The 20,898-nt window shown below is 44.8% G+C and overlaps 1 protein-coding gene and 1 pseudogene across 2 annotated transcripts in view; one reads left to right on the top strand and one right to left on the bottom strand.

Moving 5' to 3' along the window:
• The window catches only part of ANO2 (anoctamin 2), a 380,970-nt gene that overhangs the window by 3,294 nt on the left and 356,778 nt on the right, over positions 1-20,898 (bottom strand). For both annotated transcript variants that reach the window (XM_024347643.3, XM_024347642.3), the window contains exons 21-23: positions 12,411-12,563; positions 12,000-12,052; positions 9,879-10,060 (exon numbers count right to left, since the gene is read on the bottom strand). In XM_024347643.3, the coding sequence (XP_024203411.3) occupies positions 9,879-10,060; positions 12,000-12,052; positions 12,411-12,563 (388 nt within the window). The remainder of the gene's footprint in view (positions 1-9,878; positions 10,061-11,999; positions 12,053-12,410; positions 12,564-20,898) is intronic.
• LOC107967415 (dynein light chain roadblock-type 1-like) lies at positions 17,274-17,854 on the top strand (annotated as a pseudogene).

Here is a 20,898-nt window from a genome sequence, read left to right on the forward strand (position 1 = left end):
CTCCCAAAGGAGCCCAGGGCATCTGAGGGTAGTCCAGGCCAGTGGGTCCACCTGGGCCTCCCACTAGCCTGTGGCTTCTGTGTGGGTAGGGGAGACCCAGACACCCTGAATGGTGCTCTGCAGTCGGGGGGGTTGGGGAAGATGCAGACACCAGCAGGCAGTCTTGGGCTTCTTCCCCTTCCAGATGCTTCAGGACTACGGCCACTAGAGGGTCTGGCCTTGCTTCATGGCTGCATTCTTGAACCAAAAAGAAGGCCGATCCAGACCAAGCTGGAGGCTGAGTGAATTTGGGATGGGAGGGTCATTAAGCATCACAGTTGATCAGTATTCTGTTTTGCTAATCATCTTCCTGATCTGTCTGCATGGTTTAAACTACAAAATGTTAACGCCTGACGTGAGCTCATGCCTCTTTCTCAGACCCATAGAGAAGCCTTGGGTTTTCCCTCACCCTTGCCTTTTCACCCCCATCCCAGAATGATTCATCTGAAAACTAGCTCATTTTCTCAGACTCACATTTTTCTAAGTCTGGAAAAATGACAAGGGGCTGGTACCAGAACTATGACCCTTCCTGGAACAGTTTTCTCCATGGAATTCAACAAGTCTTTGCTCATCCTGGGCCAGAGAAAGAGGTGGGTGGTGTCAGGCCACCAAGCAATGATAGTGGCTGCCAAGGAAGGCAGGTAGGGACTCTGCCCTGGTCAATCCCTGAGCAAAGGGTTTTTCTGGAAGGTTTCACATTTCATCTTCACGACAACATCCTCAGGCAGGCATTGTTACCCCAGCATAACACAGGAGGAAACTGAGGCTTGGAGAAGTTGAAGTGTGTGGCCAGAGTCTCGTGACCAGTAAAGGTGGAGTCAGGGTAGGAATGCGAGTCTGGCTGAATCTGGGCTTTCTTCCCATTATCACAGGGCATCTTACCAGTGGCCGCAGTTTAGGGGACATTCACAAGTAGGTGCTCTTTGGTCCCTTCTCCTGCCATAAATGAATTAGCTGCCCTAAAAGGTCCATGCAAAAGCTAGTTTGTTTTCCATTGTCCAAAGAGAGATGAGAGAAGAAGAGAAGAGAAAAAGAGGAAGAGAAAAAGAGACGCACACACAAAGATAGAAAAGGGCGCAGTGATAGAATCAGCAACAGAAAGACACAACTGAGAGGTGGACACTGGGGACTCGACTAGGGCTTGGCAGGAGGCCAGGAGCTACCCTCTCCCTGCCCGACTCCCCCTCTCCCAACAGCTGATCACAGCTGCCGCAAGCTTGGTTTGACATCCGGATGAAAAGCAAAGCTAACTGCAGCCCAGCAGAGCACCACGGGATTCATCATAACCGTCCTCAGCTGAGGACAGAAACATGGCCAGCTCCAGATTATCCTTGCTGATGGCAGAGAGGGAGAGCGTGGCTAAATGAATAAGAACATCTTGGGGTGGGAAAAACCTCAGACTCACCTATCCTCCCGTCGCCCCCAGACAGGACGCCATGGCAACAGCAATTTATCTCACTCTTCTAGAGACCTCCAGAGAAGGGTGCCACACACACATACACACACGCACATGTGTGCACACACGCACACTCCTTACCATGGGGAAATCCTTCCCCGGGTTCAGCCCAATCCCTACTGCTACAATGAAAGTCCATTTCTCTTGTTCTCTAGCTGCATCTCTGCAGGAACAGCTGCTCACTGACCTCGGTATGCGAGCCACTGCTCACCCCTCTTTTTTCCAGTCTGAAAAGAATCCATAAATAATCTAATTCTGGTTCCACCTCTGCTATTAACTCACCCCAGCTTTTGGAAATGTCACTTTGTCCTCCCTCAGTGTCTAAAACATGTTTTAAGTTTAACAAGCATATCCATCTAATTGAGGATCTGCAGAAAGACTAACACAGAGATCTGTTCAGAAAACTCTACTTGAAAATAGCTCGATGCAGATAGGCTAAGTGTGGCTCTGTTAGGAACTGATGGTAGGCCATGCCACAGAAAAGAACAGTGAGCAATTTAATATTCATCTGTTCACATTTCTTTCCAAAGCTAACTTTATAAAAACTATGACCTGCAGTGAGAAATACATTTTACATTCATGCACATACACAGACTGCAATAAAAATTACACAAAACATACTTTGCTGTGTGCAATGCACTAGAATGACTAGTATTTTCCTATTCTACTCTATCTGATCCTAACCCACCCTATGCTTTTTTTTTTTTTTGAGATGGAGTCTCGCTCTGTCGCCCAGGCTGGAGTGCAGGAACGTGATCTCGGCTCACTGCAAGCTCCGCCTCCCAGGTTCACGCCATTCTCCTGCCTCAGCCTCAGTCCCTCAGCTGGGACTACAGGCGCCCGCCTCCACACCCGGCTAATTTTTTGTATTTTTAGTAGAGACGTGGTTTCACTGTGTTAGCCAAGATGGTCTCGATCTCCTGACCTCCTGATCCGCCCGTGCTGGCCAACCCACCCTATTCTTTAAAATGCCGATCATGACCCACTAAAGTGATTTCATAATTCACTAATGAACCATGACTCATAGTTTGAAAAACCTTGATTCTCCTAAGCCCCTACCACCAGGTAAATGACTCGTTGTTTACATTCCAATGTAAGTTCAGATTTCACAATTGTTTTTAAATTTTACCCTAAGAAGTTGGGCTTATCAAATGTTTCACTGAGTAACTTAGAAGACACTAATTAAACAAAGAGATAATCAGCTTTAAGAATAGAAGTGTTCACCAAAGAGAGTGGCTAATCAACCGAATTATTTCCACCACTGTGATGCTGCGTGTTTTGTTTCTAAACCCAGTGCTTAGCACTGGCGACAGTTCGTGCTTTGGAGGTAGCAGGTGAGGGGTTGAAAGCCCTGTCCAGCACTGTCGTTCTCTGTCCTCTTGCAAGTTACCTAACCTTCTGATGCCCAGCTTTCTCATCTATAAAGTGGGCCTGAACTTTCCATCAAAGAGTTGTTCTGAAGACGGAGGATCAACGCCGAGTGCTCCGCACACTATCTGGCCCATCAGAGGAACCCAATAAATAGCAACTATTCTTTCTCTTTTTACTGGAGGTTACTTATGGAATACACCTTTTCTGTTAAAAGAGGACAGAGCATGTAGACCACGGCTTCCAGTTCCTCCTAGCTTTCCAGAAGGATTTTTGAACATGCAAGCACTAAATGCTGCAAGTTTTAGTGCAAATCAGGAGTCAGCCAAGGGCACAGCCACACAGGGCTTCTCTCAGGACCTCTGTCCAGGTAAATAGCATGAAATGGGCAAGTGCTGGCTGGTGGGTGGAGGCCGCCAGACAGCTCCACAACAGACCCGTTCCCATGGCTTGGGGAGTTCGGGCCTCCTAAAGTCCCACTGAGTTCCCCAGCACTGGGTGAGCCCCCACAACTGGTCAGCCTCCTGCAGCTGCCAGCCGTGGCCCCCAAAGAGAAGCAGAGTTTCATCCCCAGCATATTATTTTAGGGATGTTCCTGGATCTCACCCTCACCCCTCCAGTCCTCCTTCATTTTCCTTGAGGCTTAAATAACATAAATTTTGAGAGTTCCCCTGAATTTTCTAATAAGGAGAGACTTCCAATAATGAGACAACTAGCCTGTCTAAAAAGCTAGTCTGCACCTGGAGCGGCTACGCCAGTTACTACCTGTAAGAGACCGAGGAAGTCATTCCCCATTTCCGAACCTAGGTCCCTGATCTACAGAGTGGAACTCCCAAAATGTGTATCCCAGCGCTGAGCATAGAGGAGCTGTCTCAATCCCAGCCAGGAGTGAATAATAGATGTGTGTGCATGTGTGTCTGCTTGTGTGTATACCTTGCATTTTAAAGGAAGACACTGTGAGAATTAAATAAGACAATCTAGGTGAATATGATTTCCGGAGCTTTTGCAGAAAATGAACACAACAGTTTCTTCTGGGATAGAACAGCTGGGGTGGGGGCTGAGAAGTGACCCTTTTCTTCTTATATACATACACTATATGTGTCTATGAAGTTAATTACTTTTATAATTAAAAAGTTCAAAATGGTAAAAGATGAATGTAATTAATGGCAATACACAGTTGATTCAAGTACATTTTTATAGTAAGCTTTCCTGAGCAAAATTATAGTGTTAATTTGAACAGACTCATATAATAAATGAAACTGATACAGAAATCAACATTATGTTTTAGCTTTAAAATTATGTTAATATTTTATCTAGATTGTTCTAACTGTGAAAAATCACATTGATTGAATTGAGTTTGTACATGACTTAAAAAGATTTCCATTAACTCAAAATATATTTCATTATAAAACAAACCCATGAAACAATACCTTAAAAGTCCTACAAGTTAATACTATGTTAATGCATAGAAAAATGCCTAGAAAACATTCACCCGTAAGTATCACCCTATTACTGTTGGAAGGATGCCTGGGGTTGGGCAGGGGTTAGGGTGGAGGCAAAACAGAGGTGGAGTGGTTACCTGTAATGTTTAGAATTTTTGTAGAACTAGATTAATAAATGACATGTCATTAAACCTGAAGTTTAAAAAAAAGAAAAGAAAAGAATCTTTGAAGATTTTTTATTCCAAAGTCCCCATTTTTACAGATGAAAAAACTGAGGTACAGAGAGGAGAGAGACTCAGGGCTCAGATGTCCTCATCCTGTCCTCACTTGCAGGGTGACTAGTGACAGTGACATCTGCCACAATTCATCACAACACAAAATCACTGTGGGCAGGGACAGTGCTGAAGTCAACGATCAGTAACAGCTTTTTAATGAGCTTTTGTTATGTAATGAATCAGCTAGTAAATGCATTTCTCAACTCCAAATAGTGGCATGTAAAAAACATTTTAGTAGCCCCAGTGGAAATTAATGTCATGTTAATGCTGAACACAACTACATACAATATTTTCATACCATCTGAGCTACTTAAAACTGCCTCCTGGAATTGGCCCTTAACAAAGGAAAACAGTACAGGCAATTAGGAACTAATGAGTAGCATGTCAATCCAGTGGTTGATAAGAATCAGGAAAGGTGGCACCCAGAAAAGCTAACAGCCTCTGGTTTCGGTGGGAAGCAGATGGGAGGCAGCCACGGGCTGGAAGGGAGCACCCCTCTTCAAAGACTTTTCTCAGGATACGGGGTGTGCAAGCCCTTAGGACCTGCAGGAAAACCTGGCAGAAGCCATCACAGAAGCTGCTGCTGGATGCTCAACAAACACCTCCAAGCAGACCCGCTGGGTTGACAATGCCCAGGTAGGCTCTTCGAGCTCTGAGACGAGATATCTCTGCTCCCTTCCAGCTGAGCTGGGAAGTCAAGCCCACATCCGTCCTCCAGGACGTGGCGGCCCTTCGACCCTGTCAAATGCTGCTAATCATGCCTGCAGATTGATGTCACGGGACTGTTTACGGAGCAGCCCTGCCAGAGCAGTCAGATGACAGAGGCAAGCATCGCTCCAAAATGCTGGGAATGCATCTCAAACGGGCAGCCGGAGACTTGTCCTAACTTTTATTGCTATTTTTAAGATACCTCTATCCCTGGCGAGGCTGGGTTGGAGCCGGAGACCTCAGTTTTATTTGACCACATTTATCTCCAGAGGTCACTGAAAGCTAAGAATAAGAAGGGTCAACAAGTTCCCAACGCTATTTGCCAGAAAATCATGGCAAACCTTGTTTCCCACCACGGAAGCAGTTTTAACTGGCTCTAGGACTAGCTGAAGAGTTATCTCTGTTTCTCAAAATACTTCTCTATCATAGTCCCTTCTCCTCCTCCTCCCCTCTCTCTTTCTTCTCTCTCTCTCTCTTCCATGTACACATATATGTATACGGAATTATCTCAAGAATCTCAATTCCTGACTTAGAAAGACATCCATAGAGGTTATGCCTCTGCTTTCTAAATCTCCAGAGAATTGAGTGACCCAGACAAGTTCACACAGCAGGCAGTGGATAGGACTCACATGAGGCAGAGATTTCCATCAACAACCCTTATCAATCTAGGAAACGCAGCCCCCAGAGCACACCTATTTGACATATTATGTCTAGATCACATGCTGACCCTATTTTCTGAACATCTACCTACATTTCACAGTAGGGCATCTCTTTGTGTTAAACATAACCCTCAGTGTAACCCAATGGTCTTCACACTGTAGGCAGAGACGTAACACCAATAAAAAGCTTGATCTCATCACTGCCCTCTGAAACCCCTACAGTGGTACCCTGTGGCCCTAAGAGAGACTCCACGCACCTCAACAGGACCAGCATCCTCTCCTTAATACGGAGTTTGCTTTTTTCTTTCAGCCTCCTCTCTAATAGCTTACCCCTCTCACCTGAGCCTGTCTCCCTGGAATACAGTGTTCTCTCGGAACCTCCATCACCACCTGACACAGCCCTTGCTGCCCCATGACCTACCACCCTCCCCACCCCACTTACCAGCCAGGCTGACGTGGCCACATGAGTGAGGAGTTTCAATGTGATCGTCTCCATGGCCATTCTTATACTGTTCATTCTTCAGGTTTCATCTCCCTTGAAACATCCCCTAAACACTTAAGTCTGTGTTAGGTGCAGGGCCTCCCTCCTTAGGGATCCCTTAGCTCTCTGCTGTTGCCCTATTGTCAATCATTAAAGCTGTATTTTAATTTTAATTCCTTGTTTACTTATTGTCTGCTCCATCTAGAGCTCTTGAGGGATGCACTATGTCTCGCTCCCTATTATACAACCAATGCCAAGCCTTTAGTAGGGTCTCAAAAATATTTGCCTAATGAATCTAATCCTCACTGGTACTGAGAGAGGAAGGAAAAATGATGGATGCTTCAAAGTCACTTCAGCTTGATCTTGGGATGATTTATTTTCTGCAAATAAATTTTCTTGGCAGAAATATAGAATGAAAGTGCACTTTCTATGCATGTGCCCACTGATAATTCTGCCACTCAGTGTCAGATTTTTTTCTAAAACGGGCCACAAACAAGCCATGATCTTATATACTTGCATGGGAATAATGGGGAGACGACTATCAGAGCCTTATAGCTGGCCGGAAAATCCAGTGACTCTGAAGGCAGATACAAGAAAGCTCAATCTGATCCACACATATTCACAATACCTGGTGTCCTGGGCACTGGTTGTTTTGGCTGAGTAGCACCCATTTGCCTTATTTCTCACCACAGTTCCTGGCAATCATACGGAACTTAAAAACACAGTCAACATTGACTGCAGTGGAGCTGGGAGGTGGGCAGAGACTGGATTTGGGCAGACTGGATTGAATGAAAACTTGCCTAAGATTAGATCTACCTTCAACTTCCCATAGGGACCATTAAAATTCCTATTGATTTAAGCCTGTTTCACCAGTGATATACCTGAAAAGCATATTCATAGGTGTTAGTGGAAAATCCGATGGTCAAGGGCAAGATCAGAGACCCTTGTGCTCTATGAGGACAAGTGCTTCTAGAGCAACTAAAGAAACAGACGATGTGAGCCTGGCTTTCCCACACGACAAGTCACACTGGTGCTGCCTCCCATTGGACATGGAGGTGGAGACCTGCGCTCTTAGAGAGATGTGAGCTTTAGACCCTGCTTTGAGAAGACCTAGATACTACTGGAAAGGCCTCGAGCTGGTCCAGACCCTCTGCACTGTGGAACTATGTCGTTGGGGTCTGCAGACCCAAGTCCAGCACCATGGACAGACAGTCTAGCATGCCAGCCATGCAGAAGGGCCCCCAGGCAGTGCATGGCCTGGCAGCAAATCTGCCTGCAATGTGATTTTAGTATGAGAGTCAGACTCTTCATAGGCCCAGATGTGAAAAATCCTGAAACATTCAGGCTAATATAAATTGACACTTATGAGTAAATTTATTCATCCATTCTCGGGTCTGGTTCCTCATTTTTTATCTTTTCTTGGTTGACGACAGTGGAACCCTGATGTTGTTGTTCCTGGAACTGGAATACCCTTCTATTTAAACCGTAGATTGGTACAGTTGTTTAACTCAGCCACCCAGGTTGGGAAAACCAATTGGTGTTCTCTCGTTCATGGTCTCAGACCACAAATCTGAACCTACGTGGCTGTCTTACGAAAGGCTGGCCTTGGGCACCAAGCATGACAGACATGCCCAGGGTCATCACTGCTGCCAACACAACTGAAAACACAGCTTTTACATAAAATATTATTGGGGATGGTCTAAGAAAGCCCTATGTTGGTCCCACAATACCTTCTCTTAGGTTTTTGTTATTGGTGTAATTAACTATTCTGATTTATATATATGAGGTAGGATCTTTGGTCAAGTGCTTTATTGGGACTATCTTTTAACCAGGGTACAAATGGGTTGAATAAATTATTCCCCTCTGCTCTTATTCTCTTCATTTGCCCTTCTTGGGTAAATAGTGGAGAGTTTTCCATTTCTTGGCTTCAGTGACCCCAGTGCTGATGGCCTTCAATCAGGACTCTAAGTTGGACGTCTCCAGAAGTCCAGCTTAGTGTGTCAAGGAGTTGGGTGAAAATGGCCCCTTGGATTTCTTAACATCGTTTTAAATGTAACATGATTGAAATCAAATTCATCATATGTAGCATAAAATTAGACTCTCTCAGCGTATTCCCTCTCCCTATCAATGTAACCACATCCCAGTCCTCTGACTTCAGTCCAAGCTTTGGAGATAATCCTAGCTCAGCCACTCTCCTATGTCTACTGTCACCAATTCTGCAATATTTCATGTGAAATAGCTCATCTTCTCCTCTCCTCTTAATTCCTCCCGCCACCCTGGTTTATGCCCAGCACAGTTCATGTCTAAATGATGCAGCAGCCCAGCTGCGCTCCCTGGGTCCTACCAACTCTAGCCCATTGTCCTCACTGAGAACAGATCAATTTCTCTAAACCTTCCCTTTATCCTATCATTCTCTGACACTAAAAAAGTCCAGTGTCTTCCTATTGCATCACATTCTAATTCCCGTCAGATTTCAGGACTTTCCGTTATGTACTTTATCCCATCTCTTCAAATTCAACAACCTTTTGGCTTATGCTGTTGTAGGAGTTTCTACATTTACTGTATTTCCTTTATTAATCCCTTTACTGTGTCTCCTTGCTAACCATATCACCTAGCCCCAAGTCTTTATCCAACAGCCCACATTTGTCCCCACCCCATGACTTTGCCCATGACGACTCCCCACCTAGAATGCTTTTCTTTTCTCTCTTACAACACCTAGCTGCCCCTCCAGGAGGCCCACCCTTTCCATTCTAGTCCCTCAAGTAATCTCCCTCTCCTCTGAGCACCCACAATGCTCATGGTCCATACATAAGCTCACCAAATAACCTGCTATTTCCTATCTGTTCTGCTTATTTTCTTCTCAACCAGACCACAGCCCCCTTGATGGTGAGGACAAGGCTCTTTGTCTGCTCCATAGTGTCTAGAAAAAGGCAGTCCATAAATATTTTTTGAGTCATTGAAACTGATTTATAACAATTGATTTATAACAACTGCAGAGAGAGCAGGAGACAGAGGGAAAGGAGAATGATGTACAGCCGTGTGTTGCTTAATGATGGGGATATGTTCTGAGACATGCATCATTAGGTGACTTTGCAAACATCACAGAACGTGCTTATACAAATCTAGATGCTATATAGCCTACATCACACCTAGGCTATAAGGTATAGTCTATTGCTCCCAGGCTACAAACTTGTACGGCATATTACTGTACTGAATGCTGTAGGCAGTAATATAGTGGTAAGTATTTGTGTACCTAAATATATCTAAATACAGAAGATGTATGGTAAAAATATGGTATTATAATCTTACGGGACAATCGCCATATATGTGGTCTGCTGTTGTCCAAAATATCATCATGTTGTGCAGGGTTGTAATTCTAGGTCATCCCCATAATTATTTGGATCTATTGCCTCTGGTCCTCTGCTGCCCTCCTCCTGAAGATTACTTTACCTGCAGAACTGAACCTCCTGGTCAAACTGTGAGTTTTCTGGCTGCGTCCCCTCCTTCAGCTGGCTGACGTTGAAAAAGGAGAGGGTGTGGTTGACAAAGCCGTGCAGAGTCCCATTGTGACTGTAGGAGTACTGGTACACCAGGCGGGGGATAAAGTCGGAGGTGATCGCAATGACAAAAGCCTGAGGGACAGAACCATAAGCACTGAGTAGCCAGGATTGATGCTAAAAAGGACTGTCCACTCTTAGGCTCCCCATCAGAAGGAGCTGCTCTGACTGATACAGAAGCTCATGCAGCATGATCAGGTCCCTGAGCTCATGCAGCTGAGTCACATGCCTTTTCCATCTTTGATGTGTATAAGTATAATAAGTCCACCAGGCAGTGGCTGTCAAAAGAGCACACGTCAACCACTGCAGCAAAGGATGCTAAGTCAATTTGGACCATTTGGTGCTGGAAGGATTAAACCACTTCTGAGATATCTAACATTGCTGTTGAGCAAGCCAAAACAGGGTGCACGCTTTCCTGAAAAAAATTACCTATAGTGATGAGGGTACTACGTAAGTGTAATGGGCAAGGAAATGGAATGCCCATGTACATCTGCCCCTGAGTAGTACCAGAAAGCCAGAAATACCAAGAATATGATTCCACAGTTTGCTTAATTTGACCATTATCTCTCAACACTTTTTAGCATGTCATGTAATAGAAGTTATTCTTGTATCCATTTTACTTAAGAAAATGGAGACACAGTGGAGAAAGAAACAGGTCCTGCTAGGTGGAGCCACACACACCCAACACAGCATCTGGCATGTCTAAGTGCTCTATAAATGTCCATGGAGCAAACCAAATGACAAATGAATGATTGCGTATTTGAACACGGGGGTACTTTCTGCAAAGAAAGTCTTAAATCTTTTTGGCAGGTGTTTATACTGCATCCTGCACCAACAATTAAAGCCCTTTACCAAAATGTAGTTCAGATATTGTTCTCTAAATGTGTATGTGAATGTGAATGGCCAGAACCATATTTGAGAGTGAATAACATCATAATCATAGCTACAACTTACTGGGCACTTGTTATATGTACTTTCATCATGCCATTTAATTTCCCAAATGATCTTATTTGGTGGGTACTATTATTATCTCCCATTTGATAGATAAGTAAACAAGTCTTAAAGAGGCCAGGGAAGTAAGACTGCACGTCATTTCGTACTGTAGATGGAAAGTGATTAATACTCAGGGCCTCTGTTCTAACAGACACAACTTCAAAGTAGCGGACTGATCTGTTTTCCAAATTGCACCTTATTTCTAAGCCTCGAGATGTGCACTTCCTACATCACAACATTCAAAATGCAGTGGGCTGATTTGCTCTGCCTCACCTCACACCTTCCAGCCATTTTATGTGATCTGGGTAGGAAATCAGGTCAGAGTCAAATCACTGTTTGCCTCCCAAGGGAAAAGGGCTGTGGCTTTCTTTGTGTGCACTGAGCTGGCTGATATGTTCCTGGGAGGTGGGACAGGAGGCCCTTCCTGGCCACTGTCCATATAGAATACAGCAGAAAAGGAGCTGGCTGGGGCCCAGCAGGATTTCCTCTGCAGTGTAGACATGTCTGGCAAGGGAGTTAAGGAGGTCACCACAGGTGGGACCCTTCTTCTATGTCCTATCTTAACCTACGCAGTGCCAGAGTCCACGGGGCTAATTAAGATTTTGCACTGACAACCTGGAGGAACGGTAATTAGGGATTGTAGCCTGGGCAATGCTCCAGGTATTGTTTAACTCAGGAGGAGAATAAGAAAGGAAAGAGATGAATAGATATGTGGAATTCTTTCCGCATTATTCTTGGCTCCGAGGAAAGATCTGATTTTGACCGTCAGGGCCAAGGTATGCATTCTGATGGATAATTACCTTTCTTTCTCTTTGTGAAATTAAAAATAAACCTACACAGCCTCAGCTACAGCATGATGAGTTACAAGGCATTTGTGAGCTGTTAACCAGAGCACTGTCACCAATAAAGCTACAAATGGAAAAGGCTGGGAGGTGCAAGGGCTGGCTTCCCACTTTGAAGACCTCAGCTTCTCTGGAAGTCCTTCCCAGAGAGCGAGTGTGTCATGAATGTAAGTACTTACGTTGCTGATAACAGAGAACTTGCCAATTCCAGAGAGGATGTCAAACCAGATTCCTACGAGACAGAAAAGACAGCGTCTGGCTCACTCCCACCCTCGGCCCAGTGATGACAACGCTGAAGCTCCAGGTGATGTTTTGCAGGTGAACTATGGAGCAGCTTTGCTGGGCCCCCCAGAATGGGCTTGTCTGGAAAGGCTTAGGTAGCCCCCCCATCTGGAAGCTCAGATCACAAGTGGGGGGTGGATAATGCGGTCTCAGAAGGCGTCCCTGCACTTCAGGATATGAGGATGAGGGACCCAAAGGGAAGAGGGGCTTTCCCAGCCCTCTTGATTCCTGGTGTGGTGTGACTGTGGCCAGAGGGGACAGAATGGCAGAAGGATGGGCCTGGTGGGACCTCTAAGTGGGGCACATACCGATATCTTTGGTTCTTACAGCATCCGGCCGTCTCAGCTCTGTAACAAACTTCTTTGCATCGAGCCGCACTTCAATGACATTGTTGAGGAGGGCAAACACAGGTGCCAGGGGAAAGGAGGCCACGAAGAGGGTGACGAAACCAAATTGGATGACTGCGAGAGAGAACAGCATGAGGGCTTCAGCAGGAACAAGCAGGACTCAGGTCCCTTCTGGCTTGCAGCTACGGCCCCTTGTCCTTTCTTCCTTGGGTATCTTTCCCATATGGGATAATTTTTAGTCTCCCTTTTCCTCCTGTGTCACATACACGGTATTTCTTTCTAAGCACCTGCAGGCCTGTTGGTCAATGCCATCACTTGGGAGCAAAGCTCTGGATTAGGCATGGTGGGGAGATACAAGAAAAAAAAGTCTTAATTCCTTCCTTCACCCTTTACCACCAGTCACTAATCCTACTGATCTAACTCAGGGTTTGGTAAACTTTTTTAGTAAAAGGCCAGATCATAATAAACATTTTTGGATTTGCAGGCCATATGGTTTTGTCACAACGACTCAACTCTGCCATTATACAGTAAAAACAGCTATAGACAGCACATCAACAAGTGAGCTTGGCTGAGTTCCAATAAAACTTTATTTACAAAAGCAATATATAAAGTGACTAGGTTTGGCCCACGGGCCACAGTTTGCCTTCCCTTGAAATAGCTTTAAAAACCACCTCCCAAATTTGGACTCTTCTTTCCATGTCTACAGTCACTGCCTTTGTTTAGAAAGTTTATTCATCCATCACGCATTTATGGAGAGCATTTATAAATGTCAGGCCCTGTACCAAGTATTTAAGAAGGCAAAGGTCTGTTCTCGCCTGCAAGAAGCTGGGTTTGAAAGGGGAGAGTTAAATGTAGGCAAACATGCGCAACAAGGTTTTATGTGTGCCAAGAGAGAATACAGAATGTACTAGCGATAGAGAAGGCCCAAATGGAGAGGAACGTACATTGTTCAGGGCAGGGACTGAATGGGTCTCCATGCGGAGTCCCTGAGCACAGTCTGGAAAGATGGGCATGCAGTTTTCTTGAGGATTAAGTCAAAGAGACCTTCTAAGCTATGGAAGCAGTGTGAGCAAAAGCATGGTGGCACAGCCCATGCCCATGAGACAGCTGGAAAGAGTCCAGCCCTACCTGGACCATTGCAACAGCCTCCTGACGGGGTTTCTTGTCACCATTCTCCCAGGATGCTAGAGTCTATCCAGCACACAGCCCCTCTCACCTGATTCTGTTATCTACCTGCTTATAAAAATTCCTGTTGGCTCCACTCTGTTCACTGAATATAATCCAAATTCCCTACCGCTGCATACAGGTGCTTTATAATCTGCCTCCAATCTGCCTCCCTAGCTTCATCTCCCAGCATCTCCCCAGCAACGACCATGGTCCTGCCTTCTCACCCTCCTAATTGTCCCCTGCCACATTAGTTCCTTCCACTCATTTGTGCACAAGCATACACTCTGGCTGGCAAGGTTCTATGCATCCCTGAGATCACTCAAATGCCACCTCCTTGGTGAAGCCCCATCCCTCCTCCTCTGGACCCCACCACCCTGTGTTCAGGCTTCTGTTGCAGCCATCACTGTGGCTTCTGTGATTGAGTTGCTCACACATCTTTATTTCCCACTGAGAAGGCAAGGCCTCCGTCCCTTCTAGGGGTTCAGTACATATTTGCTGATGGAAACACAACCCAGAGTCCAGGAAAGTTACAATGTAGTAGGACTCCCCTACATACTAAGGGCAAATTATTAAACTTTTCTGTGCTTCAGGTACTTCGACTGTAAATTGAAGATAATAGTAATACCCACCTAATAGGGTTCCCAGAAGGGTAAATGATATTACATACAAAATATGTACAATGTACATACAATGTACAATATGTACAATGTTGGATACATAATATCTGTTTAATAAATGGTATCTATTATGTGTAATTTTATTCTTATTGGAATAAATATCAACATGTACAGATGACTGCAATGTGTACTGTATACTTATATGCTAAACAGACACAAACTTAAGGTTTAAGCACTGAATGAGAGAGACCCGACTTCTAGACCTGGATATGCTTCTAACTAGAGGTATGATTTTGGCCAAGCCTGTTTGTTTCAATGGGCATCAGCAACCTCATTGATAAATTGAAGGGACCGGTTTAAATTGCCTCCAACTCTGATTTGCTGTGATGCTATGGTTCGCATTGTCTTAGACAAGCTTCGTGAGTCTAGAATATTCAAATGAAGAATGAAAAAACTGACACAAATGGGAAAAAAAATCTGTTTCTACAGAGGGATAAGAGCAACCACAATAGAAGTTTCAGGAAAGGGAACAGGCATGGAACTTTCCCCAGCCCAACTGCTTTTGATTTGGCAGTTTGCTCAGCCCACAGTTGTGGGTCACTGCTCTTGCTGATTCAACCCTGTCCACTGCCATTGTCCTTGGTGCCCATTAGGTTCCCGCAGGCCCTAGGAGGCCGGCAGGTGCTGGTCGGTAGCAAGACACCTGCACCGAAATACACAGATTTGTCAAGGTTGGGACCTTAGAGTGATACCTGACTAGCTGGCTGGCCAACAAGGATTGGAGGGTGGTGGAGAAATCCCCAAAAACAAGCTCTGGAAGCCAGTTCAAAATGCAGGATCTCTCTCATCTTTTAAATAAAGCTTTGCTGAGGAATTCACTTTGGAGTCAGGAATGGGGATAAGGCCAGGGGGGTGTGGGGATGAATGGAATTAACAAGGAAATGAAAACAGATGTTAGACTAGCATTCTAAAACCTATAAAATGCATGTCTGTGTTTAAGTATATGGATGGATGTATATTTATGGAGTTATAAGCTGGTCTTCTTGATTCTAATGAGCTCAGTTCAGCAGGGCAAATGTTCTTATCATGAGTGACTTCCTCCAGCAGAAATGTGCAAACTCCCCAGAGCCTCCGCAAGGGTTTGGCAAGGAGACTGATGGGGAGGGAGAAGGGCGGTTTACTTCTGAGGGATTGCAAATGTACACAGCATGCCCTCACCACATTCGTGCACATGGTACTCTGAAATCTAACTTCCTTCCAGGGTTATAGGGAAAATGGGACTCTCCACTTCCTCTTCTCTCTTCATATGAACTCCAGAGGCAGACATGAATGCTGTCTTCTAGGGCTTCCCTGCTGGTTTGCTTCTTTACCTTCACAAACTCTCCAGACATGGACTCTCTGGTGTCCCTCTTCTGTCAACACAAACATCTTCCAGTGCTGGCTTGATGCTCTCTAATAGCTCCTGTTAATTACCCCAGTCCCATAACAAAATGTCCCTTCTCCTTCCCCTCGCCATGTAAGTCTCTATGTTCAGCACTGGGTGGCCTCAAGAGACTGGGCTCAGCAATGCTGGACCTGAAGTGACAAGATCCTCCTGTCCCCTCCTCTGGTGTTACTCCACGGTATCCTGGGCCAAGAACAGGCCCTCTCTGCAGACGTCCCATTGCTGCAGATGTCACCTGCTCAGACTGGGTAACCTGAGCATTGCCAGGATTCAACCCAAAGAGGCAGAAACAAATAGGAAGTTTTGTTTTATTTGGGGGAGAATAAAACATAAAACCATAACTCTCTAGCATGTAAATTCCACATCCAAGACTCGCTCTTTTCAGTCAAAGGTCTAAAATGCTGGGAGTCCTTCTGGGCTCACTTCAGAGGATACAATGATACCGGCTTTTGCCAACACCAAGATTTGTTTCTAAAAGCAGCAAGCCTCCATCAGAATAAGAGCAACACCGGAAATCCTCCATGCGCTGCATAATAGAAGCCAGCTCGGCCTGACCAATAACAGATTAAGCCTGGCCAAGCCAATTAGGGAGGAAACTTTGAGTTGATTTTCAACCAAATCTTTATAAAGCCTGCTGTAAAACGCTCCAGTAATGCAGAGCTCAAAGGCTGGAAACTCCTCCCTGCAAACCCCATTGGTTTTCTCTTCTCACCCTTCAGCAGCCAAGGATCTTCTAGAATAACCATCAGCCCTACACTGCCTGAAGCTGGAGACGTTTCTGCATCAGTGATTTCCTGAGTTTAGGTTAAAATAACAAGGAAGAGTGGGTTAAACTAACCAAGACAACATTCAACAAGGACGTTTCAAGACAATCTGTTTAGAGAACACAAACAGTATAGTAGATAAAATAGAATGGACTTGCCAGGATTGGTGGAGAGGATTTTGATGGAATACAATTCTGATTTTTTACTCATTTATTTAAAATTTTTCAGTGAACATATCCAGACCCATTTCCTCCCCACCCATGTTCTGTGCTAAGGGCAAATATTTAGCAAATATGTTGGAGATCAATTCCACCTGCCTTCCAACCATTCCAAGACCATTTGTACTTCCCCAAACTCACCATGATTTCTACATTTCTGAGCCTTGGTACATGCCACTACTGTCTGTAATTTTCCTTCTCTTCTGGTCGGCTGAGTAGGATGCTATTCATCTCTCAGGCTCAACTCAAACTTCGCCTTCTGTATGAAGACTCCCCTCCACCTCCATTTCCCACCAGCACTGCAGGTGGAACTGGGTGCCTTGGGCATCTCTCATCCTCACTCCCATAATGCCTTGACATGCCTCTCTCTTTATTTGACCTGCTCCGTAGATGGAAAGCCCCTTGAGACCAGGGGCCTTATTTGATTCTTTTCCAAGTCTTCACTCACCATCTTTTGTGGTGCCTATCACATAGCAGATGCTCAAAGATCATCTGTTTCATAAATCTGACCTTATTTTCACCAGTTGTGAAACACACACACACATACAAGGTCAAAAATGAAAATGTGTGACCTGAGAGCACTGCACTTGCTGATGGTGAAAAGAGAGGTAAACATGAAGTACGAACACCTCTACATCGCAATTCTCATTGCTGCAATCGGCACAGAAGACTTTGAAGAAAGTTGTAGTAAAAACAGTTGGTTAGGAGAGTCCAATTCTAATGAAAATGATTATAGCTTTAAAAAAAAATGCTTTCTATTGTTTAATAAAAGCAACACAGTCTGCTTAAAGAAGTTGAATATTGGGGCCTTAAGAATTCTCCTTTTTGAGTGTTGGCAAAGCAGGACTACCAGATCGGTTGTAAATATCAGAGGTGGAGGAGACACTGAAGTGACTTCAGAGCCAGAGGGGAGTGCAGAATATCATCATGGTGAACAAAGATGGCATTCCCATCAAGAGCACCATGGTCAACCTCACCACCACAGAGTGCGCCAGCTTCATGCACAGCTTCATCCTGAAGGCATGGAGCACCATGCATGAAAATGACCCCCAGAATGATCTCACCTTCCTTCGAATTTGCTCCAAGTAAAATGGAATTATGGTTGCACCAGATAAAGACTATTTCCTGATTGTGATTCAGAATCCAAACGAATAAGCCATTCTCTTGGCTCCCTGTGTCATTCCTTAATTTAATGAACACCCCCCTGCCGCAAGAATATTAATCTCGATCATGTCAACAGACTGGCACATGGCAGTTGCCTTAGAGCCCACTCGAACCAATCCAGTGACCATGTGAGGGCTGGCGGCTCTGCCTACCCCGCCAAACGGACTCCTGTGTGCACCAACCTTCCCCAGAGCTCCGGGAGGGCCCTTTCTCCTCACTAACAGGTTTTGGAGCAAGAGCTTGTGAGAAACCCACACCCAGCTTCCTTCTGACATTCAGTTCACTTTGTGGCCCTTGGAGAAGGCTGTTTTTCTTTAATTAAAAATAACTGAAAGGCTTAAAAAAAGAATCCTCCTTCTTGTGAGCCATTAATGAGCAGTGCAAGGGAATCATGGAAGGACACACTGGTATGAGCTTGTTTTCTCACTCAGGAGGCAGTAAGTGAAAGATTCCGCTAGAAACAGCCCATTAATACATACTTATGTAAGAGCACAGCAGGGGAAGGTCATCACTGTTTATTTCATCAGCCCATATTTTAAGGCTGTGCCCAGGGATCCCCTTTTCCCAAGAGCAAGGGAAGCCAACTATGCTTTGGGCTGACAACGTCTGGCATAAAAAGAATTGCAAGTGTTGATTGTACACATAAATAGGAAAAGACAGTGAGAAGAAAAGGCACGAGCTATTTTAGAGCCTCAGCATGGGCCTCCATTGCTTAGAAAAATGGTGAAGCCTTGACAGAAACATAAGAGAGTTCTCAACGTCCATCACTCACCATCCACTCACTCATGCATTCATTCAGCAAGCATTTACTGAGCACATTCTATATACTGGAGACCATGTGCATTGCTAAATACGAAGATGAGCAGATTACTGTGGCATCCTTCCAAGGCCTCAGAATATGCTGTGGGGAAGATGGACATGGAAACAATCCTTGACAGCCTCACGTGGTGAGAACAAAATGCCAGCATTAACAGTGCTGTAGAGTGCTGGGCAGAGGTAACTGACTGTCACCAGCAGACCCATGGAGGCTTTGCACCATTCATCACTGGGCTCCACGTGAAGAACAAGTAGAAGACGCATAAGAAAATTTGCTATATGGTTGGTAGTTAAGGTCGTTCCTGCAAATTCACTGATCCAAATTCACAAAAAACTACTTAGGAAATAAGGACAATATGTGGAATTCCTTTTCAGTCTGCATGGAGTCACCTGGGGGTTTACACAATGGATCGGGCCTGATTCAAAAAGCCTGGGAAGTCATAACAGGAAGGGACAGGCTTGAAGTCACAGCTTAGGTATTAAGAGTTTACTGCATGCAAAGCAATGCAATGCTGGGACAGATCAGCAAGGCACATTTGGCTCTGAGTTTTCTTCATTTCTGTGTTTAAAGGAGACTCAGTCCCTGGTTTTTCTCCAGTCCCACATCAAAGCTAGGGAGACTTGAGTTGGCAAGATCTACTGATTCACTTCCTGGAGGACAGACTGGTGAACTTCCAGTAAATATTTACTGAAAGAACAAATGAATGGTCTGGCTTTCTCCCTCTTGTTTACATTATCCACCTGCAAGATGGGAGTGTGAAGGACAATTATTCATTCATCCTTCCTCCCATCCCTCCATCCTCTCATTTGGACTGTGGTAATGTAGTGCGTGAGTTTGAAGGGCAATGAAACCAGTCATGATTGGAATGAAGTTCCCAAGCAACAAATGATTACTGAGGACCTTTCTTTGCTTTATTCTTTCTCCTCTACCTCTTCCCAAAAGGTTTGTGCAAAAGTGAACAAAATGAAAATAAAATTAGGTTTATAGGATTTTAGAAAAAGGAAATAAGGAGCACAGAAAAGAGGACAAAACAAGTAAGAAAACTCGGGGAACCACAATGCAGCTATGTTTGAGCAGTAACGTTTACTCTGAGCTTCCCGGTTGTTAGAGCAAGAAGAGAAATGGGGCAGCAGTACAGTTCTTCATCAGTTTTAAACTAAAAGACTGCCTTCCCTCCATTCCTTCCTTCCCTCCTCAAGCACTGACTAGGCATCTTCTGCATCCCAGAAGCCTTTTGTGGTACGCTGAGGGCTGTGGTATCCAGATACACTTTTGCCTTTTTTCTTAAAGGCATGGGGATGCAGTCTAGGGCAGATAACACCAAGCAATCTACGCCTCAGCAGCAAAAGGACAGAAATGACCTGGGACTCAACCTACTTCTCAGAAATGCTGAAGCCAGCCCCTCGATGCTGCCTCAATTGTATTTAAACACCATTTGGAGAAGATGGCAGGAGCCTCATTATCCAGTGGAATGACTCAGCGTGTGTAAACAGGATGGCCCAGGGAAAGGAATTTCCTGGTTCTTTGAGCCATTGGCTTGTAGCACACACACACTTGCAGTTCTTTGTGACAGAATATGTGGGCCTCAGTGCTGATGGTTTCTCAGGTATTCTAGAAAATCTGATCACTTACATCCAGCCTTTGTTGGAAATTTGGAAATTACCCATTGCAGTCTTTACCATCCATGACCAAAGAATATCAGAGTTGAAAAGAATGTGGTGTCACCTAAGTTATCCCTCCATCTGAAGCTCAGGCCATTCTGCTCCTTTAATAAGTGGCCACTTTCACCTGATCATTGCCAGGCAGGGAACTCAGTACCAGAGCCCGTCATTTTCATTGTTTTTGATTCTCTGTCTCCGTTTTAAGTCACCAGGACTCTGGAGTATTTGCTATAAAGCATTATCATAGCAGTAGTTGTCTAATATATGGGGTAGTTTTCCTGAACTATCCAGATAATTGTATAAGTTCATCAATTTATGCTGCTATAGGAGACCAGCTCTATGGATGACAGCATTCCCTAATTACTAGCACTTCAAAATAAGGAGACTTTGCACTGCAAGGGGTGGTGTAGGTTGTCCCAACTAAATCAATACCACAAGGATGTCTGGAGAGTTTTCATGAAAGGTAACGTCTGCAGAGTCCAACTGACAGCCCGTCCCCACACCCACCCGGCCCAAAAGGTCCTCACTACAGGATCATTTCTTTCATTCTTCCTTCTTAAGAAAACATTTATAGAGCACTTACTGTATGCCAGGCCT

Source organism: Pan troglodytes, chromosome 10, assembly GCF_028858775.2.
Source record: "Pan troglodytes isolate AG18354 chromosome 10, NHGRI_mPanTro3-v2.0_pri, whole genome shotgun sequence".
NCBI lineage: Eukaryota > Metazoa > Chordata > Mammalia > Primates > Hominidae > Pan > Pan troglodytes.